General features: G+C 36.3%; 1 protein-coding gene across 1 annotated transcript in view; it reads left to right on the top strand.

Annotated features, from left to right (window-relative positions):
- Positions 1 to 26397, top strand: part of BIRC6 (baculoviral IAP repeat containing 6) — a 165619-nt gene that overhangs the window by 44238 nt on the left and 94984 nt on the right. The window contains exons 29-44 of the mRNA XM_021714362.1: positions 1213 to 1329; positions 3233 to 3387; positions 3892 to 4018; positions 6413 to 6523; positions 7497 to 7630; positions 9660 to 9787; positions 11031 to 11593; positions 13137 to 13312; positions 14749 to 14845; positions 14995 to 15189; positions 16203 to 16403; positions 18547 to 18826; positions 20030 to 20286; positions 20542 to 20650; positions 23561 to 23782; positions 25318 to 26098. Of these exons, the coding sequence (XP_021570037.1) occupies positions 1213 to 1329; positions 3233 to 3387; positions 3892 to 4018; positions 6413 to 6523; positions 7497 to 7630; positions 9660 to 9787; positions 11031 to 11593; positions 13137 to 13312; positions 14749 to 14845; positions 14995 to 15189; positions 16203 to 16403; positions 18547 to 18826; positions 20030 to 20286; positions 20542 to 20650; positions 23561 to 23782; positions 25318 to 26098 (3653 nt within the window). The remainder of the gene's footprint in view (positions 1 to 1212; positions 1330 to 3232; positions 3388 to 3891; positions 4019 to 6412; positions 6524 to 7496; positions 7631 to 9659; positions 9788 to 11030; positions 11594 to 13136; positions 13313 to 14748; positions 14846 to 14994; positions 15190 to 16202; positions 16404 to 18546; positions 18827 to 20029; positions 20287 to 20541; positions 20651 to 23560; positions 23783 to 25317; positions 26099 to 26397) is intronic.

Raw genomic sequence — 26397 nt, 5'->3', positions numbered from 1 at the left:
TCTCTATCAAAATAACTCCTAGGAAAAGATATCCGTAGCTTTTGTGGGATTAACAATTATTTGAATTAGTTTGCTTTGTTTTAATTTCTTGTCTTTACTAGTACACAGAATGAAACCAATTGAATATTATTTTTTGCACTTTTCTAGTTATGTAGACTATATTAGATGTATTTAACTGTATAATAAAATACCTTTAAAAATTCTGAAACAGTGACACATTTACCAATATGTTTCAAGTCCAATGCAGAGAGTGTTTATTGTCCTGAACCATTTGTGAGTAGGTTGCTAATTTGATACTATTATATTTCTGTTGTTTTGCAGAAGTAATTTCATGTTATTTTTCTTTTGTTTTGCAATGCAGGAAATACTTCCGCATAAGCACATCCAGAAACACATTTCCTCTAAATCAGGAAGCTAACTTTACTGCTGTCAAACACTGAGAGCCCATTCAAATTTTAACAGTTGTCCAGTTAATGTTCTTTGTGTACAAGGACCCAGTAAAAAAATCATTCTTTGCATTTAGTTGTCATCTCTCCTTTGTCTGGCTCAATCTACGATAGTTCTCATAGTTGACTTTCATGACTTAGATGCTTTTGAATATTATAGGCCAGTTATCTTGCAGAATATTCTTCAGTTTGGGCTTGTGTGCTATTTTCCTCATGATTAGATTGAGATTGTATATCTTGACAAAAGTAACGCTTATTTTTTCTCTGTTTTGCTGGCTTTTTCCATTCCTCATGGCGGATGAGCTGGGGGGTGGGATGGGGAGAGAAAGAAAGAAAGAAGACACAGTTTGCATCTGTATTATTTCTTTCTTCATCTGTATATATTGAATGTGATGAGTTCATATTTGTATATCTGGTTGTAATCTAACTTCATACAAGGTGTTTTCATTTTCTCCCTGTATTTGTACTTTTTTTTTCCTGACAGTGAGAAGCTTGGCTCTCCTTATCCTTAAATATTTGCTTCCATGATCATTACTTCACTAATTTAATCTACCTGTCTCTATATAACCAATCTCCTGTCTCTAACCTCCTTTCCACAGATGTTCTTCCCTGCTCTGGCTCTGACTCCACATGCCAGATTGTTCTTCCATAAGGACACACTCATCTCACCCTCTCTTGGGTTCAGATGTCGACATTTTATTGTAGGAGGTAGGACATGAGTAGCAATTGTCAAAAATACTTTTTTTCTTTAAATTACTTTTTGTAGCTCTAGATGCTCGCCTAGAAGTTGGACTTGAACAGCAAGCAGAACTTATGTTGAAAATGATGTCTACCTTGGAAGCAGATTCTATTTTACAGGCATTAACAAATACATCTCCTATGTGTAAGTAAAATTACCACTTTTAGAGTACTGCGGTGAATGATTTATTTCTTATTTTCAGGTACATTCAGCAAGTAAATGTTTTGTTTTGTTTTGTTTTGTTTTTTTATGTTTTAGAATAATACTTTATTAATTTTTTTTTTTTCATTAATCAGTATTTTTTATTATGGTTTTGTGGGGTACAGTTAAGGGTTAGGTGTACAATGACGTTTCATTCAGGCACCCTGTAGATAAGAAGTGTTTTCCCAAGGTAAATGTTTTTAAATTCCTTGGTGTGAGTGTGAGGGACCTTAATATATAGCACCCCTCCCCCCCATCTAAGTTAGTAGCAAATTGAGAACTAACACAAAGGATCAACAAATGGTGGACTTCCACAAAAAATTTTCCATGTAGTTCTTTAAGTTCAGTCCAGGAATCCGAATTGTGTATTTGTTAGGGTATTATAGTGAAGTTAATGAAATGCTTGGGAAACCTGGATAGCTGCTTGTGAGTTTACTGCGCTGTATTCACTTTTATGATGCTGTGGATTTTTTATGGTAACATCCTTATCATCCTTTAAGACTAGGATGGAAAACATAGGGCAGGAAGACAGCCAAAGGGGCCTGCTGACTGCCCACAGAATTGAGAGGACTCTACCTACTTATCTACAGAGAAGGAAGGCAAACTTGACCACACAAAATATTTTAGGCTTTGCTTGCCATATGTTGTGTGTTGAAACTACTCAGCTCTGATTGGGGGCAGCCAAGTGACCAGAGACAACATGTGATGGACGGGCATGGCTGTGTCACAGAAATAGGCAACCCTCCAGAGCTGGCCAGCAGTTCGTGGTTGCTGACATTGATATTCAGGGTCTGACTTGTGCAGCTTTCCTTGAGTCAGAGAGAGAAGTACAGTGAAGATAGCTCCCAGTTTCTCAAGGACAGATGGAAGGGAGCAGTTCTTCCTCAGGCCTACAGGTCACTTCACCTTCTCTAGGGTGGAGATAGCAGACAGATCCCAAGAAAGTTATGTCTGCTTCTCTTAGGAAGGAGAGTTCGTATCTCATTTCAGTAGAGAAATTTGGGTTTTTAGATCTTGCTTATGTAAATTTTTCCGGTTTGCAGTCTTCATTTATTTCTTGTCTTAGAGAGTATAGAAAAAAGGAGAGAAAAAAACAGTGGTGGTCTAGTGTTGTGTAACTGTAGTTTTGCCACACTAATTAGTCTTGTGTCGAATCTCCAAGGCAATGTGGAATCCCTTTTGTCAAGTTCAGCCTCTGCACAATTACATATAGCTCAGTACTGTCCAGAGTAGTCCTTTTTTTGTTGTTAAATATTTCTTATTTAAAACAACTTGTTAGTTCTCTCTTGAAATTGGTGTCTGCTTCTATCTGTTGATTATCTTACATACAGCTGTGTCTCTTTTTAGTATAATAGGAATGTTCTAAATATATGAAAAACTTCTTTAATGTCCCTGTATTTCTGTATGCCCATAAATATATCCTTATTTAATAAGTTTTGCATCAGAATTTTTGGGAACTTCCCGGTTGATTCTAATATGCAATTGGGAAAAGGACCATTGAACTAGAATCTAGCTTATTCTAAATTGCCTTTCCAATACTTAGTCAAGATTCTTCTTTCTTTCTCTTTACTTTCCTCCATTGTTAATTATTAAAAAATGCAAATAAAATTTGCTAAAGAAAAATGTACTTACTTTTGCTGGATGAGTCCTGTGAATTTATTAGCTCCTCTCTTTGGTGTTGTCTTTTTGACTTTTAAGTAATGTTATAAAAACAAGTATAAGTCAGTTTTGAGCCATGCTAAAGAATTCAGTTTAATCTTTTTTTAAAACCTATTTTTTATATATTAATAACCAGTTAACATACCTCCTGATAACTTATAAAATCATATTTGTGTTTAATTTTCAGTATCACAGTCTCCCACTGGAACAGATGATTCACTTCTAGGGGGTTTACAAGCAGCAAACCCAACCAACCAGCTTATTATACAGTTATCATCTGTCCCCATGTTAAATGTTTGTTTCAACAAACTTTTTTCCATGCTTCAAGTCCATCATGTTCAGGTATGACTTCAGGAAAAATGCATATTGTTGCTTGCCTATTAAAAAATGAAAGTAATTGGGAGACTCATTCTTAGTCTGTCAGGGATTTATTATACTCAGTTGGAAAAATATTGGGAATACTTTGATTATCAGAGTACGCATAGCTCTTCAGTGATGGACCAGTTATGGTTTTAAGTTTTAGTACTTTAATTCCATACACACCTATATACAAATCTGTGACTTAAAGACTTGAATCACCTGTTTTAAAAAACATTTGCATGAGATCAAGTATACATTTTAATTCAGTTAAATTTTGTTTCATCAAGAATTTTAAGGTGTGTTTGCTTATCAACTGAATTGAGAAAACTAGAGGAAGTAGTCAATTTTAAAAAAACCTCTTTACTCATGACAAGGATTTAGACATAACATTTTTGTACTTCACGATATAAATTGTACTTCACGATAAATTGTACTTCACGATATAAGGGATACATTTTATTTCCTGTAATTTTCATTCTTTTTCAGTTGGAGTCACTTCTCCAATTGTGGCTCACATTGAGCCTAAATTCTAGCTCATCTGGAAACAAAGAAAATGGAGCAGACATATTTTTATATAATGCTAATCGAATACCTGTCATTTCATTAAATCAAGGTAAGATTTAGTAGAAGAATCATTATACTATGAGTAGCAAGTTTAAAAGATAGTGATTAGGTAAAATATCTTAATCTTTGTCATTAGGGTTGTAATGTTTTAGGGGGAAAATACCTTTAAAACAATGCAACGATTTAACAACATAGCGGGAAAGAACAGAAAACTTATGTAGTCTGTGCTTTGCCTGCGTGCAACTAAAATTTATAAAATTTCTGTTAACCCTAACATTATATTTCTTGAAGTTTTGTAGTGTTCATAGTCTGTTCTTTTAAGACAGGTATTTGTTGTTGTTTTTAAAATATGAATTAGCCTTTGGAGGAATTGGTCAACTGGAGAGGCATGTCAATTTCCTATAGAAATCTGTGTTTGTTTTTTTCTTGGCAAATACAAGAGCGTGGGAATGATGGGAGTAGAATAATATCCTTCAATAAGAAAAGAACTATCCTTCGGCTCTGGCTACGGGAATCGATTTTAGTACTATTTTAAGGAAGGTGAGAATGAGAGTCTGTTCTGGTGCTTCTCCCTGGAGTGGTGCATCCCACAGCCTACTCTCTTCTTACGTTTCTGTCTTCCACCACTGGCAACAGTCCCGCCGGCTCCCACATCTTCTTAACATATGCATTGTTTCCGTACCAGCCAGCCCTGCTGTCATAGATGGCTTTCTGTTTATTCTGCTGTTTTATTAGTACTATTTAAAAACTGGTTCCTATCTGTTTTTAATTTTATTATGAAAAATATCAAATATATACAAATGGAAGGGTAAAAAAAAAAAATGATTCCTTACTGTAAAGCTGGTGAGTTTTCTAATTTCCAGTTCTCTGAAATGTTATACAGATTTTTTATTTGAAGCAGAATCTGTATAAGGACCACATACTTAATCCTCTTTCTTTAGTTCCTGGTAGTTTGTCTTGATTCCTTCCATGTCCTTTTTTTTTTTTTTTTTTTTCCCAATCCCGTTGCAAAGTCACTTGTCAAGGAAGTTTAGTTGTTTGTTGTCCAGGGCTCCTAGGGTCCAGGTTTTTGGAATTTGTATCTCTATGCTGTCCTTTTATTTCCTGTAAATTGGTAGACCCACCTATTAACAGTTCACTAGAGGTTTCCAAATGATCATAGTCTAATTCTAATTCCTGCTTCATTTCTTAGCCAAAATACTTCCGTTAGGAAAAACTTCTTTTTTATCTGCTATTAAGTCACCCTGTGGTACAGTTTGTATAAGGAGGCAGGAAGAATGCTGGGACCTTTTTGTTTTTTAAAATTAGTTTTCAAAATGAGTTGGTTCACTAGTAATATACAGTCATGACCAATTTAATTTTTTTTTTTTTTTTGGGTCAGTGTCTCACTCTGTCGCCCAGGCTGGAGTGCCATGGCATGCTTACACCCACCAGTGTCCACCTCCAGGGCTCCAGCGATTCTTCCACCTCAGCCTTCCAAGTAGCTGAAACTACAGGCGCACACTACCACACCCGGCTAATTTTTGATTTGTTGTAGAGATGAGGTCTTGCCAAGTTTCCCAGGCTGGTCTCGAACCTCTAGGCTCAGGCAGTCCACTTGCCTTGGCCTCCCAAAGTGTTGGGATTACAGGCTGAGCCACCAAGCCCGGCCAGTTAAATTTCTTTAATATGCTTTGTATAAGTTGTTGGATATTTAAATATTTCTTATGATTTCATTATAATTGTTATACTTGATACTGAGATTGTGTTGATTGTAACCAGTGAGATGCTCCTGTTTCTATTGTTTTTGGTTTTTGAATGCATGACTATGTTTTTGTTAGTTTGTGATATGACATGTTCATACTGTTTCCGTTTAATGCCCTAGATTAGGAATGAGCCATTTACAAAGGGGGTTGTTAGAATACCACATTAGGGGCACTGTGCTCTGTCCTGTACACTGAACTGTGTTTGTTGCATTTTGACTCATTTTCTTGACTTCTCCAGCTGCAGTGAATGCTTCCTACCTGGGCCCTCCAAGTTATCTTGCGAATGAGCATATTTCTTTGTTGTGAAGTTGCATTGATTTTGTTTGATCTACTTTATCCCAGTTTTTCCAATATGCCTTATTTATTTCAGCTTCTGGTTTTATAGAATGTGAAGGTTTTTAGTAACATAAATTGTGTTGCAATAGAAATGCCTGTCATTTGGAAAGTACAACAGATTTGTACTGATATCATGTCATGTTATGGCTGAGCTTTCAACCTTGTCATCAAATGTTACTGACTCTTGTTGCTTGTTGTATTTAGCAGAGAACTCTTCATTTGTGTGTTTTGAGGATACGAGTTAATGAACTGATTTAAAGAAATCCCATCTTGTTTTTGAATCCATTCTTTTGGTTTTTAATTTGTAAAAAACAGTTCATTTTTCTAAGTAAGAATGTTTTTCCTTTTTCTTTTCTGCGTAGCCTCAATAACCAGCTTTCTCACGGTGTTAGCGTGGTATCCCAATACGTTGCTCCGGACGTGGTGCCTTGTGCTTCATAGCCTGACACTTATGACAAACATGCAACTTAATTGTAAGTTCACAAATTTGTTCCTTCAGATCTCTGACATATGCTTAATATTCTTGCTTTCAGATTTTAAAAGTAGGTTTTTCCAAGAAGGGATATAGTTGTGAAAGTGATTAAATTATTTAATTGAACATGTCTCTTCTGAATTTCTCCTTACATATCTTATCCTTTGTGCTTGTTTACTTTGTTAATATAAATACTCTCATGTCTCTCATCAGAAGTTTGAATCATTTTTTCTTTTTAAAACTTAGTAATTATTAAATGAAAATTGATTGCTTTTAGAGTACCAAGTCAAATTTATACTGTTAGTCTAAGTTTTTATGTATTATTCTTATAAGGTGACTTTTTACTTAGAAATTATTTAGTCATTATAATATTCTTAAATGTAATGACTGGATTTCTGGGTTTTGTTTAAAAGTTTAGATCATTGCTTAGCTTCAAAATACTATTCCATTTTCTCTTCTGGAATCTGTTTTCCAAAAATAGGATTAAAAGCATCACTCTGATACCAAAGATCGATTTAAAGCCAAAGGGATTTTATTCAACTCAGAAAACTTGTTTGTTACCTGGATATTAGTTCAGAAATAACCTATAGGATTACCTACAGGATGGTTTTTGCCTCAGTGTATTTTAGAAAACTGGGTCAAAATTTATTTATAAAGTAGATCTCTGCCTGCTTTTGGAAGGGGAAGTAGTGCAGGTTTTAGTTATTTATTTTCCACTTGACTGTGTACTGAGTAAGGTGCATATTAAACTCTGTTTTCACGGTCCGAGGAGAGGCAGGAGGAGATGTGTGATAGATGAGAATGGAGGATGAGATCCTCCTCATTCAGCATGGTAGAGATCAAAACCCCTTCAATAAACTGAAATTACTGAGAATATATAGATTTTCCTTGGAACTAAAAGTTGCTTTTAAATATTGCATTTTCATCATTTCATGGTCCATTTGTTAAGAGTTTTTTTTTTAAATGTTTTGTAGCTGGTTCCAGCAGTGCCATTGGAACTCAGGAGAGTACTGCTCATTTGTTGGTTTCAGATCCAAATCTTATTCATGTGTTAGTGAAATTTCTTTCTGGCACCAGTCCACATGGAACAAATCAACACAGTCCACAGGTAATACTGGGATATGCCCAGTAAACAATACTTGTGATGTAAACCTATGTCAATTTTTTTAATTGCTAAAGTACTAAATAATAGCCTCTTATGTGGCAATGTAATAAAAGGTTTTGCATTATTTGTAATAACAGCTGTACTGACAGTGAAAAATAGCAGGTAGTAAATTATCTTTTAGAACGATACTAGGTTTTGATGTAGACATATACAGTAATTTTGGGTAATAATTTTGGATAATTTTGGAAACATTCTGAATCAGAAAGTCAGAGAACTATTTCAAACATGTTGGAATAAAATCAATGTGTTATTTTTTATGACCTCTGCTATCAAGATTGACATTTCACCTTAATCATTTGATGATATTAATGATTTTTTAAACAATAAATAATAAGGTACTGCCAGGGCTTATACACACTTTCTGTCACACTATAAATTTTTCTTTGTATCAGTTTAATTTCATGTTATATTGTACTATTTCTGTGTAAATATTTTTATTTCAAATTATATTTCTTTTTAGATAAAAAATAAATTTAGTATTTATATTTTTTAAATCGAGATTATTCAAGATTATCTCACAAGCTTATCATTTTAAAATTCTTGATCTGCCATTAGATAAGCCCCATGCCTTCTATTTCATTTACTCAGTATTTAAGAGGTTTCCGTGTATTAATTCTAAGCATTGTTCTAGGTACCAGAGGTACAATATTTACTAAGACCAAATGTCTACCTCCATAGAGCTTAAATTCCGTTGAATACATTTAATCAGTACTCTGGTATTTAATATACTTAAATTTTGTAGATCATAATTAAATAAGTGTCAGAGGGAAAAAAGTAAGAAACACCACTCATTGGGATAGGGTTTTGTTGGGAGCAAAGATATGTTATGGAGTGATTATTGTACTTAAAGATTGATTGGATTTGGACTCCTGGGATCACTAATGTCAACTTCATTATTTTACATCTGAGTGAGAAAGCACACATCAGCTACATTGCCCAACATTATATCACAAGTTAGTAGTAGAGCTAGATGTCAGTGAACAAGGCATTGTTTAAAATAATATTTTTCTCCTGTTTTTTTACAAAATGCAGGAGAAAATAACTAAAAATTTTTTCAAGTTATTGAAGATGAAGCTTTTCTACTGATAGATATCTTAGTTTTATATAGGGAGTTCAGTTAAGTGTGCTATGATTTGTGTGCTCAGTATTAGAAATTAACTTTATTGAACTCTAAAATAATTAGGAGGATTATATTGGCATTGTATTTTTCCAGAACTCTTGCAGGTTTTTATGAGTTGTCCATCAAACCAGATTACAATCAAATCAAATAATAAGTAAAAGTGTTACAACACCTCTCAAAGCATGCCTCATTCACTATCATTTCTTTCCTTGATGAGGCAGAAGTGTGAGAGGGCAGTCTTTCATGACTTGGTGGACATTGACTTTTAGCTTTCGTTTGTGTTTTGTGTTTCCGTGACTTTAGTGCTTGCTTTGCTACTTATTAGAAGCACGACCTTTTATGGATCACTTGACCCCTCTGTTCCTGTACTTTCTTTTGTTTTGAAATGGGATAATTAATAAGGTTAATTATTAAAATGAATCAGAAGTTTTTATTCTCTGGAAAATTTATGTATATGCATAATCTATATAAATAATGTATGTTTATTTATAATAATATATTACTATATTAAATAATATATTAGTATATTTTATTATAATATATAGTAATATAATAATATAAACAGCATTTATTTTCTGCTGTTATTGTTAATATCTTAGTTCTTATATGAAAAGTTAAAACTGTTCACCTCTTGAATTTACACTTGATCTTACAAAAGAAAAGATTCTGTAGATGGCGTTGCTTAGTTTTCAGTGGATATACAGATATACATTTGTTTATTGTTCATATCTTTGTTTTTATATGAAAAGTTAAAACAGTGTAGCTCTTGACTTCATACATGATGCTTTTAAAATAAGAGATTATATAGATGGTGTTACCAAGTAGTTTTCAGTGGATATGCATTTCTCTTAGGTGGGTCCAACAGCTACACAAGCTATGCAAGAATTTCTTACCCGGTTGCAAGTACATCTTTCTTCAACATGTCCTCAGATATTCAGTGAATTTTTGCTCAAGCTGATTCATATACTTTCAACTGAAAGGTAAATTTCGTTGTACTCATATGTTGCTGATAGAGAATTAGCATGTAATCCTCCAGATGTGCTTTTCCTTAACATCTGTTGGAGATGTATCTGGGACCAAAGAAGCCGGGGAACAGGAGGGATTAAGGAGGAAGGGTTTATTGGTGTGTTTCCCGATTGTTTCCATTTCATCTTATTGTGGCAGGTGTACCCTCATTCTGGGTCTGCCCCAGACTTTGGCAGCTTCTCTGTGATTGGGCCTCAGAAGTGGGACTTTCTCAGTGATTTTTTTTTTTTTAATAGAAAGAGTTTATATTCGTCACCCTCAATCATGAATCTTGGGCTATTTCTGTGCAAGATAGCATTTTCTGATATCCATTGGTGGGAAACTGCTTAATGGTATTTGAGGATTTTCTTCCCTAACACCAAATATGTGGTGTCTTTGCCAACACCAGCTTTCTGGTTCCATGACACCAGCTGGGTGTCCTACATTCAGTTCTGTTAGGACACTACCCACAGTTATCATCAGACTCCACAGGACAGGGATCTGTCCCACAAAACTGTCCTCATTTCATTGTCATTTGCAAGTCCAGGGTCTTCAGGCAAACCGGGGCTTCTCACAGCTCCCTCGTCAGGCTCGGGAGTTCATTAGAATGACTCACAGAACTCAGGAAAAACACTTTATATACGTTTTCTGGTTTGTTATAAAAAGATAAAACTCATCAGCAGCCAAATAGAATAGATGCAGACAGCTGATGGACAGAGGGCCAAGGGCCTGAGGAGGGCCTCTGGATGTGGTGTGATCTGTGTTACCACCCTAGCAAACTCTCAGCCTGAAGTCATAGAAAACATTTTAGCTGAATTCTTCTTACCCTTTTGTGTATTGCCAGCGTCTCTTCCCAAATTCTACCCCAGGAAAGCTAGTGCTCATGGTACATCTCCTTGGAGGTGCCAATTTTTTCGAGCTTTTTGGTTGCCCTAGTCTGTAGCTTTAAAACCATGTCTTTAATTATCTTATCCTTTAGTTTTCCATTTGGAAGGGAATGTTGCTTTTGAGTTTGTATAACTTGGGGACAAGAACAAGGACTCTAGAAGAGAGGGCAGCTGCTAACTACTAAATGAAGTCGTGAACACCAAGAGCTGAATTATTGCTTAGCTTTCTTGTATCAAGGTTTTGGGTTTTCTTGTATTGTGGTTTAAGGGGTTACTTCTTTCAAAACTACCTAAAATGCTTTAGTTTTTAATCCTGTCTCTCTTTCTGCAGGGGTGCTTTCCAGACAGGCCAAGGACCTCTCGATGCTCAAGTGAAGCTCTTAGAATTCACTCTGGAGCAGAATTTTGAAGTTGTTTCAGTTAGTACTATTTCTGCTGTGATAGAATCTGTCACGTTTTTAGTGCACCACTATATCACTTGCTCAGACAAAGTAATGTCTAGAAGTGGATCTGATAGCTCTGTGGGTGCACGAGCGTGCTTTGGGGGACTCTTTGCCAACCTCATTCGTCCAGGTGATGCAAAGGCAGTTTGTGGTGAAATGACAAGAGATCAACTCATGTTTGATTTGCTAAAACTTGTTAACATTTTAGTGCAGCTGCCTCTTTCAGGCAATAGGGAATACAGTGCAAGAGTGTCTGTGACCACCAATACATCAGATAGCGTTTCTGATGAAGAAAAAGTCTCAGGAGGCAAAGATGCCAATGGAAGCAGTTCCAGTCCTCAAGGACCACCTGCATATGTTGCCGACCTCGTCTTAGCCAACCAGCAGATCATGAGCCAGATTCTGTCTGCTCTGGGCCTATGCAACAGCAGCGCCATGGCAATGATCATCGGTATGCATTGATAATAGCAATCGTATGCTTGTTTCTGGTCCTGTGTCTGTGTTCTTTAGCAATGTGTGGGTTCATTTTCTTTTTACTTTGTAGTATAAAACTTCTTTATTGTAACAGTATGACTGATGTTTATTAACACTTACAGAGTAGCTTCAGTTAGTAAATGAAAGTGAAATATTGAGAAATTTCATGTCTATTTAAAAAATATTAGAAGCCGGGCTCGGTGGCTCAGCCTGTAATCCCGCGCTTGGGAGGCTGAGGTGAGTGGATTGCCTGAGCCCACGGGTTTGAGACCTGCCTGGGCAACTTGGCGAGACCTCATCTCTACAATAAATCAAAAAAAATTAGTCGGGCATGGTAGCGCGCGCCTAGTTCCAGCTACTTGGAAGGCGGAGGTGGAAGGATCGCCGGAGCCCAGCAAGTCAAGGCTGAGGTGGCCAGGAGCATGCCACTGCACTCCAGTCTGGGCGACAGAGTGAGACTCCAACTCAAAAGTCAATAAATAAATAAAAATAAAAAAATAGAAAATACTAACGTAACTTTTAGTTAAACATGAAAAATCGATCTCATAAATCAGGCATTTATGATTTATAGCTAAGCATCTCTTACATTTCACCGTGAAAAATTTCACATCAAAGCTTGTACTAGAGATCAGTAAGATTTGTTCACATTTTCTTTTTTTTTTTTTGAGTTGGAGTCTCACTCTGTCGCCCAGACTGGAGTGCAGTGGCCGCTCCCGGCCACCGCAGCCTCGACCTGCTGGGCTCCAGCGATCCTTCCGCCTCAGCCTTCCAAGTAGCCGGAATTACAGGCGTGCACTATTACGCCCGGCTGATTTTTTGATTTATTGTAGAGATGAGGTCTCGCTGCCTAGGCGGGTCTCGAACCCGCGGGCTCAGGCAATCCGCTCACCTCAGCCTCCCAAAGGCGCGGGATTACAGGCTGAGCCACCGAGCCCGGCTCACATTTTCTTTAAAAAAATGAAATATAAAATTTTATTCAAAAGGTAAGTTTCTATGACATCTGTCAGTATAAAGTTTGTGAGTTGTTGCTTAACTGTCTACCTATTTGAAAGCTAATATAGTAACATTAAATTCTTAAAATAATTGAATTTCTGTAAATTGTGACAAAAGCCATTGCTGGTGTATTTTTTAGTCTTGCTTGTTGGTATTTCTTTTTCAGAATATGGGGAACGACTTTACTCTCTGATTAGATTAAGTATAGTTACGTAACAATGTTACTTGTTTCTGTCTTCCTCACTTTTTGATCTGTTGGTAGCCTGTATTTACTTAGTCATATAACAGAAACTTCTTTTTATTATTATCAACAACGGGGGTATCTCGTGTTTAGACAATATTAAAAAAGGTTTCACTGAATATTATAGATAATTTAATCTCTAAGTGTGAATGTGTATATGTGTGTGCACAAATACTATGTACTTATCCTTCAGTGGTCTTGGGAAAATGGCTTTTAAGCCTCTCTTTTAATTTTTATTTGTTTTTAAGGATATGCTTTTTTAAAGTCTGATATTTTATTTTACTAGGGGCAAGTGGATTGCATCTCACTAAACATGAAAATTTTCATGGTGGGTTAGATGCCATATCTGTTGGGGATGGATTATTTACCATACTGACAACCCTTAGTAAGAAAGCCTCAACAGTACACATGATGCTGCAGCCAATCTTGACCTACATGGCGTGTGGTTATATGGGCAGACAAGTAAGTTCAAGACAGCAACAGTAGCAGTAGTTAAAATAAATGTTTTGCAATGCAAGTGGATAAATAGGATGGAGACAAATAAGTATATTCATATTATATATTGGACGGTGAAAAGCAACAGTTAATTGAGGGCTATGGATTATTAATACAAATTGGAAAGTAAAGTGTCCTTGAAGTTGTATTTTCAATGATGACCACAATGATACAAGAATAACACTTTTGTTGTTCTTTTTTAAATTTTAAATAATTGGGGCACAATTCAGGGTTATGTATACAAATGTTCATTATGCCCTTGTTGATGAGGTACCTCCCCCGCCCCCCAGCAGTTTCCCACTATGGCCAGTTCCTTTCTTATAGTATTACGAAGAATAAAATGTTTAACATGATCTTGGATTTTATTTTAGATTTCTTTCTATAGTCCCAAGAAGCAGTATTTTTCTTTTTCCTAAAAATAGCATGGTTGACTATCAAGATGCTCTCTATAGATGTTATTTGAGAAGATGTAATATAAATATTTTTTTCACATTTATGTTAATATGTATTTTTTCAATTAAAAGGGGTTAGGGTAAAATAGGGGGAAAATATGTTCGAGAATTTTGCTTTTTGATATTTCCTTTTTAAACATGAAACTGTAGGATCTAGTTAATTATTTTACTTCCTTGCCCATTTCCCATTTTTGAAATTCAGATGTTAAGACAGTTAAGAGTTTTTTTGTATGTTAATGTGTAGTTATCATTTTCTTAAATATTTGTTGAATGTATATATTTATCTTTATCCCTTTTGGAAAATACAAAGATACTTGAGAAAGCTCAAGTTTTAGATGAAATTAGTATCTAGTATACAACAAAATAAATGCACATTAAGGTAAAAAAAAATGATAGTGGTAGGTGAATACAGATACTTTTGAAATGGTCTGAGTTGGGCTAGTCGTGGTGGCTCACGCCTGTAATCCCAACACTTTGGGAGGCAGAGGTGAGAGGATTGCCTGAGCCCAGGTGTTCAAGACCAGCCTGGGTAACTTGGCGAGACCTCCTCTCTACAATAAATTTTAAAAATAGCCGAGCATGGTGGCATGTACCTGTAGGTCCAGCTATTTGGAAGCTAAGGCAAAAGTATCACCTGAGCCCAGCAGGTTGAGGCTGCATTGACTGAGTGTGCTACTGTACTCCAGCCTGAGTGACAGAGTGAGACTCCAGATGGGGGGTGGGGAGGTGGGGGTGGTGGTGGTGGTGGTGGTGATGGTGATGGTGGTGGTGAAAAAGGAAATGGTTCTTTTCCTTTCTGAGTCAGGTGAGATTTCTTATGTATTTTGGCAGACATTTTATATTTAGTTATTTAATGCTGTCAGTTTATAAAAATTACATGTACTGAGTAGTTTAGTTGACCTTATTCATAGGAAGATATAAAATCATAATATACATATTTAATTTTTTAAGGGCTCCCTTGCTACTTGCCAGTTATCTGAGCCATTATTGTGGTTTATTTTGAGAGTGTTGGATACTAGTGAAGCCTTGAAAGCATTCCACGATATGGGTAAGAAAGAATTCTAATAACTGCATTTAAGTGTAATACCACACTAGTGTGTTACGTTCTCATTTTTGTAGTCTTTTCTGTAAATTGACTCTTGATGCTGAGCTGTCTATCCTAAGATAGTTTTCATTTTGTATTCTGTGTAAATTTAGGTGGTGTTCAGCTCATATGCAACAATATGGTTACTAGTACAAGGGCTATTGTGAACACTGCAAGAAGTATGGTATCAACTATCATGAAATTTCTTGATTGTGGTCCGAATAAAGCTGTTGATAGCACTTTGAAAACAAGAATACTAGCTTCTGAGCCTGACAATGCAGAAGGGATCCATAACTTTGCACCCCTAGGTAAGAAAAGTGTTATTAAATCTTACTGGTATGAATTTTACTTATTAGCTGGCATGAAGCAAAATTAGTTGTTAAAGTAATTGTACTATCACCATTTAAATGACAGTTGATTTTAAGTGTGGTGGATATCAAAATGTTGTACTGATTAGAAGGAATGTTTTAACAGTTCTTTAGTAGTAAAATTTATTTTTATTTCTGAGTTTAAGTAGAAGTATAGTTTATTCATCTAAATAGAGAATCTTATGTAAGCTTTCCCTTTGAATGTTAATCACTTTTAAAGGACTTATTTCTTCTTCTTTTTGGGGGGGGGGGTTGGTGTCTCATCTCATTCTGTCGCCCAGGCTGGAGTGCAGTGGCACACTCATGGCCACCACAGCCTCTACCTGCTGTGCTTCGGTGATCTTTCTGCCTCAGCCTTCCAAGTACCCGGAACTACAGGCACATGCTACCACGCCCAGCTATTATTTTGATTTATTGTATAGATGAGGTCTCGCCAAGTTGACCAGGCTGTTCTCAAACCTGTGGGCTGAGGCAGACCTCTCACCTCGGCCTCCCAAAGTGCTGGGATTACAGGCTTGAGCTACCGCGCCCAGCTGGACTTATTTCTTCTTAAGTGGTACTATCTTTAAAAAGATTTTGAATTTAGATAGCCATTGTGGGCTGGATAAAAAAGTAAACATTGACATCTTAAAAGAAAGATTTGAAAGATGAAAGATACTGAACAGTTTTTAAAAATTAGTTTCAGAATTATATTGCTAGATTTATTGTCATTAGTTTTCATTTATCATATTAGTATAAGTTTGGCAGCAGTTAATAATGAACTAGTCACCTTGCCGTTTGGATGTCCTGATGTTTTGTGAATATTCCTACAGTCAGTCACTCCTAGGGTGCTAGCCACAGATGTTCACATTTCTGCTAATTTTCCTAGTTTATTTACTATGATTTGCAAAGTTTTTAATGCTTTGTTACATTTCTTTTGCAAGTTCTTATTTCCTTTAAAATATCTTCTTCAGGTACAATCACGTCTAGCAGTCCTGCTGCCCAGCCCGCTGAAGTGCTTTTGCAGGCCACACCTCCCCACAGAAGAGCTCGCTCTGCGGCTTGGTCCTACATTTTTCTGCCCGAAGAGGCTTGGTGCGACCTCACCATTCACCTTCCTGCAGCAGTGCTGCTTAAGGAGATTCATATACAGCCTCACCTTGCATCTCTTGCAAGTGAGTAGTCATTCATAAAGAAGCATTGTGAGAATATACTATAATCTAGGAACATTCGAAAATGAGATAGTGAGAAGTGGTACACTTAGATATGATTGCCAGATTGTATAATTTTTGAAGTTTTTATTAGGATATTTAACACTACCAAATAATTTTCCATGAAACATAACTCAGACAAATAGAATGTTTGATGAAATCCAAACAAATATATTTCAGTTATATATTTTCCACCTTTGCTTTCGGATTTATTAAGCTTTAGCATTGTGTTGAGTTCATTTACACACTTGTGCTTAGCTATCTTAGTTTTCCTAACCTGGTCCTCAGTTCTAACCCTGTACTGTAAACTATTAGCATAGATTTATTTGTATCTGTCCCTCTCCTGGAAGATAATTACCTTTGTGAAAATTTTTATAATATTTTGATCATTTGAATGTGATTTTAAAATTTGCGGTATTTTGTATTTATTGTAATGTTACAATTTTTATCATAATATTGTATCATTTGTTTGATGCATGTTCATTGAATACATTTTACTGAACTTTGTAAGGAAAATAATTTTTAGAAAATGAGTTATAGACTAAGGAAGTCTTTCAAGTATTCATAAAGAATGTGAAATACTGTTTTACATACTTTATGGTTCATAGATTCTTTTAGTATGATTATAATTTTACCATAATTGTTGAAATTGTTACATTTGTTTATGTTCATTGATTCTCACTGCTCTCAAATGCCACTCAAATAATTGCATGAAAGGCTGTGAGAAATTTTGTAGATTCCTAGCAATATTTGGAAGAATGAATTTTTTTCTGCTTACTTGCAAGATTAGACTGTTATTGAATCTTACTTACTTGTGAAATCCCCACTACTTACATAAAAACAAATGTAATTAATGTATAGTGCAGAAGGATGATATGCTAACACAGTATTTTAGAAGGTAAAAAATAGCTATATTAAAGGCAAAATATAAGACAATACAGGACTTAGGGGAAAATCTAAAATGAGGAACTTTTATTTGGAAGGCAGAGGAGTGGGTCATGTACATAGTGGCTTTTGAAGTTTGGCAAGATTTTGCACATGGCAATTGTGATAGGAAGCATATTACAAAGGATAACTGTGTTATGAAAAATTAACTGGCTTAGGTGTTCTTTACTTAAGTGTACTTTAAAAAAAAAGTATGGTTTATTATTGGATTAGAGCAGAAATGGAAAGATATGTAACAAGTCTCCAGAGTCAAACATGGGCTTGACTATAAGGTATGCCATTTGTTTTTATGGGAGTGTGGATTACTTCATCTCTTTTACTTATCTGTTTGTGAAAAATGTGGATAATACTTTCCTCTGAAGGTTTTGAAGGTCAAACTTAAAAATTGATCTATCTGACTTGTCTATTTTAAAGTGTAAACCAGGCATGTAATTGGCATACAAAAAAGGTTACTTCTTAATTTTACCATTAAAATTAAAGTGAAATTTCAAACTGTGTTTTAGTTGACAAATACTTTTATTATATGGGCTTCCCTGTTATGCTAAGAAGAAATGATTTTCCTGTAGTAGTTGCCAGATACTTCATTTAGACTCCTTAAATTTTAGCAAGAATGGAGTTTTATGGGTATTTGGCTCGGTTTGAAAGTTAAAAAGAAGATTAGAGGTGAAAACAATTTCTAAACTCAGCAGTGAGTTTAAACTTAGTGTTGAAAAACATGGCAGTATGGTAGTAGGGAAATGATCAGTTGGTGGAAAAATATTTTTTCTTCTTTCCTAAATTATCCAAAACAGTAAACCCTAATCAAATGTAGTTCTGTACTTGTGATAATTTTGGGTAAACTAAAAATGATACAGTGATTGCCTAGTTGCCTGGGTTTTTCCTTGGGAGCATCAAGTCCATGTGGATTACATAGCTTTGGTTACCTTTTTTTAGGTGAGTTAGAATGTTTCATGATCATCATTTTTATTGTGGATCAAATGTTTTATGTTGGAAAGTAGCTTCACAATTAATTTTGGTGGAAGTCGTTGTCAAAGTATGATTTTGTACACACTTAAATTTTTCCTAATGAATGTAACTCAGCTGCTATTTTCTGGGATTTTTATTAGGTTATGGTATCTAGTTCACTTTTCTTTTGGGATTGTTCATTTTTCTTCTCCTATAGCCTGCCCGTCCTCAGTGTCTGTTGAAGTAAGTGCAGATGGAGTAAATATGCTACCTTTGTCCACTCCTGTTGTCACAAGTGGTCTCACCTACATAAAAATTCAGCTTGTGAAAGCTGAAGTGGCTTCTGCTGTCTGCCTTAGACTCCATCGCCCGCGAGATGCCAGCACACTAGGCCTTTCACAAATTAAGTTACTGGGCCTCACCGCTTTTGGTACCACTTCTTCAGCAACAGTTAATAATCCTTTTCTTCCATCTGAAGACCAGGTGTCTAAAACAAGGTGTGTAATTTCTCATTCTTAAAAACGGTTTCTGTGCTTTTTTGGAAATTACTCATTCTGTGTTTTTTTCCTTTTTTTCGGTCTTTGGAAGTTCTCTGTTTCAGAGGAATCTGTGTGATATCATTTTACTAAGTGTAATAGGGACAGTAATTTTGTGGAAGCAGAATGCTGAGCCCGATTAAAATTGAGATTTGTGTTTGTTTAGTCTGTGACATAATCCACACTACATGGTATAGGTTCCAGTTTTTTGGATTGTAATTTTTTGGTCATAGTCTATTATAGGGATTCCCAAACATCGTAGCCAGGAGTACATCTAAGTCAAACCAGGTGACCTTAGAAACAAGACACCTGGTCTTATGTGGTAATTTTTCATTGCTAGTTAACAAAAGGACTGCATCTGAGTCAAACAGATAAGGACCTGAACATATCCTTTAATTAATATTTTTCTGATAAATTTTAATGTTTGAAAATTTCATAGATGGATTTTATTGGACATTTTCCCTGATTAAAAAAAATTTCAAGGTTGGCGCAATGGCTCACTCCTGTAATCCCAGCACTTTGGGAGGCCGAGGTGAGAAGATTGCCTGAGACCACAGGTTCAAGACCAACCTGGGCAACTTGGCGAGGTCTCATCTCTACAATAAATCAAAAAATTAGCCAGGCATGGTGGCGCATGCCTATATTTCCAGCTACTTGGAAGGCTGAGGTGGAAGAATTGATCACCTGAACTCAACAGATCTAGGCTGTGGTGGCTGTGAGCATAACACTGCATTCCAGCCTGGGCAACAGAGTGAGTTTCTGACTCAAAAAGGAAAAAAAATTTTTTAGGATTTTTTTTCTATTCTCAGGGTACCAAGACTTTATAGTTCTGCAAGTCTGTGCATGCAATCTGTTTGCATTAATATATGTATAATTATATGTATGGATAAAGACATGTTCCTATCTGATTTTTTTTAAAAAGCAAGCACCTAGTTTCTAAATGCTGTGAACACTTAAGTCTGTTTGTGTGTGATTATCATATAGGGGAAATTTACTGTGTGTTTAATTCTTTATTGATTTTACAGCATTGTAAAACATGTTTTTTTAAAATTGATTAATGCTATTTATGAAACACAGCATGCTAATCTTTAAAAACGAACACTCTACCCCTGAAATAACTTTAGTTGCTCACACTGACCACACAGTTTGTGTTGTGTATTTCAGTATTGGATGGTTACGGTTATTACATCATTGTCTTACTCACATAAGTGACCTGGAAGGAATGATGGCCAGTGCAGCTGCCCCCACTGCCAATCTGCTGCAGACATGTGCAGCCTTATTGATGTCACCGTACTGTGGGATGCATTCACCAAACATTGAGGTTGTGCTCGTGAAGATAGGCCTACAGTCCACTCGGATTGGCCTGAAGCTTATAGACATTCTCCTGAGAAATTGTGCGGCATCAGGCAGTGATCCCACAGGTGACAAATAACTTAGATATTCTGACTTTGACATGTCTGCAAAGTTATGGCAGTCGAGCTATATAATCTTTGTGATTAACTGTTTCTGAAATTAATTTCTCTTATGACTCCATTAATTTTGGAGTTTGTTTTTTTCTTGTTAGAATTTATGGAGGATTTACTTTTAAAGAATAATTAATTGAATTAATTAAGCAAAGCTTCCCATCACCAATTTGCTTATTTAGCAGACTTTTTCTTTTGATTCTTTGTTGCAAGATTTGAATAGCCCTTTACTTTTTGGAAGGCTGAATGGACTCTCTTCTGACTCCACAATAGATATTCTTTACCAGCTTGGCACCACTCAGGATCCTGGAACAAAAGACAGGTACGTGATGATCTCGTTTTTCTTTTAAGCACATACATGCACACATGCTGTGGTGAATGTTACTTGGGATACTTTCTCCCTAGATGACCGCATACAAATTAAGACAGTACTGTTATATACTTAGTGTATGTTTACCAATGAGCATCACATGATGCAACTTCTTTAGATTTTCATGAACAGTAAACATAAATTTCCACACATTTGAACATATTTTAAGCAAGTTTGAACTTAAGTGGAAATTTCCTTTTTTTTTTTTTGGAGTTGGAGTCTCACTCTGTCGCCCAGACTGGAGTGCAGTGGCCACTCCCGGCCACCATAGCCTCGACCTGCTGGGCTCCGGCGATCCTTTCACCTCAGTCTTCCAAGTAGCTGGAACTACAGGTGTGCGCTACCACACTTGGCTAATTTTTTTGATTTATTGTGGATATGAGATCTCACCAAGTTGTCCAGGTGGGTCTCAAACCCACAGGCTCGGGAAACTCACTCACCTTGGCCTCCCAAAGTGTGGGATTACAGGCTGAGCCAACGAGCCCGGCCAAGTGGAATTTTTAATTACTGTTTCTTTTGAGGAATAGAATGGAATAAACTTACATATTTTTCAATTGACCATGTTGTGATGGGTTCCTTGTAAGGTGATGGTGTCATATTCATACTGTCTTAGATAGTGCTTGCTAAATGTATATGAATGTAGGAATATTGTGTCTATAGTTGGTATTTAGACTGTTTTGATGTGGTGATAGTCTTTTTTAAAAGATTACTTATTGATTATTTATACTACTCGTTGACAGTTTTTTATGAAGCACTCTTCCCTCTTTTTTTCTGCTTCCTGCCACAAAATTAAACAAGTAAATATAATTATAATACCAAGTAAATAATTTCTGAACACTTAGGCTGCATCTTTACTGATTCTTTTTCTTTTAGGTGATTTTGATGAGTTTTCTTAATGTGATGTGTTTTGCTTCCCAATTGCTAAGAACTTCAAGTAGTTTTGAAACACATATTTGTTGGTAAATTTTTGAGCAAATCTTTGGCATTCTCTGGTTCTGTATATGTCATTGATATTAGAAGAACATATTTATAGAATGTGTGAAAATACAAATCATATAAATAATCTTGAGAGATTATTTCCTTAGTTATGTTATCTTTTAATACATTGATTCTTATATACTTAAATGAAATCATTTGGTCTTTATTAACCATTTTATAAATTTTTAAAATTATTAATTTTTTGTGAGTATTTACTCATTTTATAAGTATTTACCATATGGCAAGTAGTGCTAGATCCCAGAGAGACAAGTTCATTCAGTCCTGCTTTGTGTCCCCAGCACTCAGAAGACAGAACAGTGTCACCCACAAAGAGATGTTGCAGTTGGGGACATGGAATATGAGCCAGGCAGTGAAGGCATTCTGGGGAAAAGCTGTTTAATCTAAATAGTATAATAGTAACTTTTACCTTTTGACTTGTTACTCCCATCTTCTTCTGATTAAACTTTTTAAAATCATATTTTCAGCACAGTAAATTTATCTTCAGCATATCTTCAGAATATTATATAGGCTAGCTACTTTTCCATTTCAAAATAGATTAAAATGCTTTTTGACAAAGTAAATATCAATTTATACCAAATTTGAATCACAATAGCTAGTAGTGAATAAAATGTATTTTAAAAATCAGTGTTAAATATCCAGAACAGTGTGTTTGAAATGTCTCAGGATTTTAAAATTTTAAAAATATTTTTATGGTTTTTATCTTTACAAGAAGAAAATTAAGCTTAAATCTTTTCTTTGCATAGTACTTTTTAAAACATGAATGTTTATAATTTAGAACTGGTGTCAGTGACAAGATTGCTGGCTGCTAAGGACTGAGAACACATTACTTCCCCTAATTCTGTTACCTTCATTCTCCTTCTCTGAATTGTCTTTATTTCTTTTGTTTGTTTGTTTGTTTGTTTCTAAATTAAAAGCTTTTGCTTTTTATTTTTTGTATTTTTTTATTATCATAAAGATGTGGGGTACAATTCAGGGTTAGGTATACAAGCATTGATTTTACAGGTACCCTGTCTTTATTTCTGTCATAAGAAATCAAACATTTAAGGGTCTTCCAGTCCTTCAGTGTAGAGATTAGTTAGTATTATATACCTTCCTGCCCATAATATCTTTTACCCTGAAGCAAAGAATTTTATGCTTAAAACTAGAAACTAGGAAGAAACCAAACACACAGTGTTTTAAGAAGTTGATGTAATGAATCTTACCACATTTTTTTGTTTTTTGTACAAACTCGAAAGTGTAATTGCTTTAAAGAGTTTTTTGTTCTCAGCTAGTGGCTCACATTTGGGTGTGTCTTTCTGGGGCCCAGCTCCAGAGGATGAGGACTAGGTGGTACTTGAAGAAATATAGGTATGTGTTGAGGCTGTACTCTCCTGTCACAATAAATGAGGGTGGGTGGCTGCTCCTGTTACTTTCTGCTAAGGGTCCAGGACTGTGAAACGTGCTGCATTTCATGAAACTTGGCACAATGAAGAATTGGCCCCAGATCACAGCTCTGGGTTGTATGGATTTGCTGTAAGATGAGGGAAAATGTAGAGAAGAGTGAGTTTGTTAAGGCATGTGCCTTATAATTCTAGAAACTTATATTTTTTATAAGTAAGATAAGCAGTCAGTGCTTACTTACTGAGTCATAGTTGTGTTATCTCATCTTTTGGTCTCTTAAAATCGGTAAGATTGCTGGAACTGGAACTATATCTTTGTTGCTTACAGTATCTCTTTTCCTCATGTTTCAGATTAAAATGATGAAGAGCAATTAGTTTATTATTCTGTTAAATACACTGTTTACCTTGCAAAGATGATGTGTATCTATATTACATGGCAGCTGTGTGCTGTAGCTACTTATTTGAATTCGTTTTCTTCTTTAAGAATTCAGGCCTTGTTGAAATGGGTCAGTGACTCTGCACGAGTGGCGGCTCTGAAGAGAGGCGGCCGGATAGACTGCGTTTGCCCCAACTCTTCAGCGATCGAGTATGGTCTTCTCATGCCATCTCCATCTCACCTGCACTGCGTGGCGGCAATTCTGTGGCACAGTTACGAGCTGCTTGTCGAGTATGACTTGCCAGCGCTGCTGGACCAAGAGCTCTTTGAGTCAGTATGAGTTGTGAGATCCTTCTTTTGTTCCCAGTACTAGATCAGTTTAGGTATTCACTTGGTAGAACAGAATATTTTACATGTTTGTTTGTATCAACATAGTATTTTGAAAGTAGTGAATATAATCAGGTATATTTTTGAAATGAGATGTCACACAAATGTAATTAATTTATCACCATGTTGTATGAAGATACATTAGCAGCACTGCCTGCTTTTCTTACCTAAAAATCAGAATGCAGTTCCTGCCTAGTGTCTGTTCTCAGTTCCGTTTGCTTATCTTTAATGTGCAACTGTGGAGGAAAAGTAGAGCTAGAAATTTTGAGACTACTTTCTAGATTGTCCTTTGACAAGTAGTTTTCATTTACCTACATTTCTTCAAGGCTTTGCTGAACTTACTGATTCATAAATGGTAAGTCTGTAACAGAATATTTTATCTATTTCTGAAGAGTTCCATGACTTATAAAAGGCAGCCTTTTGTTGTCTTGTGTGTCATCTTCATATTTGGCTCTACTAGCTGGCATAACCCATGACTTATTATTAAATCTCACTTAATAGTTTTTAGTTGACTGGTCTCGGTGGCTCAGCCTATAATCCCAGTACTTTGGGAGGCTGAGGTGAGAGAATTGCCTGAGCCCACAGGCTCAAGACGAGCCTGGGCACTTGGTGAGATCTTGTCTGTACAATAAATCAAAAATTAGCCAGTCGTGGTAGCATGTGTCTACAGTTCTGGCTACTTGGAAGGTTGACGAGAAAGGATTGCTGGAGCCCAGGAGGTTGATGCTGGGGTGGCCATGAGTGTACCACTGTACTCCAGCCTGGTCAACGGAGTGAGACTCCAACTCAAAAAAAAAAAAAAAAGAAGTTTTTAGTTTACAAACAGTTATGTGGAAATTAACCTAAAAATTTTTTGGAATTTTTTTTTTAAAGTCAAGAGCATCACTCTGTCTCCCAGGCTGGAGTGCAGTGGCATGCTCATGGCCACCACAGCCTCAACCTGCTGGACTTAGTCAATCCTTCCACCTCAGCCTTCTAAGTAGCCAGAACCACAGGCATGTGCCACCACACCCATCAAGTTTTTTGATTTATTGTAGAGGCGAGGTCTTGTCAAGTTGCCCAGGCTAGTCTTGAACCTATGGACTCAGGCAATCCTTTTGCTTCTGCCTCCCAAAGTGCTGGGATTACAGGCATGAGCCACCACACCCATCTTTTGTTGTTTTTTTTTTTTTTACATGACTTTTCTGAGGTCACACAGAATGATTGAACCAGGTAGAATCATTTAAATGTAGGTTACTTGATTTTTTGTACTCATTTATAAGTCTGTCCTAACTTCTAATCTACCTAAATTCTTAAATAATAAATCTATCATAAGCATAATATATTTATCATAATACATTATAAGGTTATACTATTTAATGTTAAGTAAGCAATACAATTTGTGTCAGAGTACAACTTGATAGCTAATAACAAATATTTGAAACAATGAGTTCCTTCTAAAAAAAAACTATCACTAACTTGGTGTCTTGTTTTTCTAGGTTGCTTTTTAACTGGTCCATGTCTCTGCCCTGCAGTATGGTTTTGAAGAAAGCTGTTGACAGTCTGCTTTGCTCAATGTGTCACATACACCCAAACTATTTTTCGCTGCTCATGGGCTGGATGGGAATTACTCCTCCTCCAGTGCAGTGTCACCATCGACTGTCCATGACAGACGACAGCAAAAAGCAGGATCTTAGTTCGTCTTTAACAGATGACTCTAAAAATGCACAAGCACCTCTCGCCCTAACTGAATCGCACTTGGCAACCCTCGCTTCCTCTTCTCAGTCTCCAGAAGCTATTAAACAGTTACTAGACTCAGGTCTGCCTTCTCTTCTCGTGAGAAGTCTGGCTAGTTTCTGCTTTAGCCACATTTCTTACTCAGAAAGCGTTGCTCAGTCTATAGATCTTTCCCAGGACAAACTCAGACGGCATCACGTCTCCCCACAGTGCAGTAAGATGCCTGTCACTGCAGACCTGGTGGCTCCTATTCTTCGGTTTTTGACAGAAGTTGGCAATAGCCATATTATGAAAGATTGGCTTGGTGGTTCTGAAGTCAACCCACTGTGGACAGCACTTTTGTTTTTGTTGTGTCACTCGGGATCCACTTCTGGAGGACATAATATAGGTGCACCACAGGCCTGTGCAAGATCAGCGTCTCTTCCTTCAGCTGCCACAACGGGGCTGACCACTCCGCAGCGCACAGCCATTGAGAATGCGACGGTCGCATTCTTCCTGCAGTGCATCTCATGCCACCCTAACAACCAAAAGCTGATGGCACAGGTGAGAGGAGAAAAACTGCATTGTGTTGTAGACATCTTATTCCTTTAGTCTGCTATCACATAGCACTATTGGAATTGAGGCCAGGTGTTGGTAAAGTCTGGGGCTGAGGGCATTTAAAGATGTGACTTTAAACCGTGATTAAAGTGCTGTTACTTCCTCCCTCCACCTAAAATATGCTGCCTTATAAGCCATTCATTCTTTACGTTGAGATGATTGACAAATTCATGGCATTCTACTCATACATTGTATACTCCTTCTTTAAAGAAAAGTTCCCACAAATAAAAACAAACCCAAAAGAA

The sequence above is a fragment of the Carlito syrichta genome, unplaced genomic scaffold (genome assembly GCF_000164805.1).
Source record: "Carlito syrichta isolate Samal-C Ts95f unplaced genomic scaffold, Tarsius_syrichta-2.0.1 Scaffold305633, whole genome shotgun sequence".
Classification (NCBI taxonomy): Eukaryota; Metazoa; Chordata; class Mammalia; order Primates; family Tarsiidae; genus Carlito; species Carlito syrichta.
The sequence above is the reverse complement of the archived record's forward strand: the minus strand, read 5'-3'. Positions and strand labels throughout refer to the sequence as shown.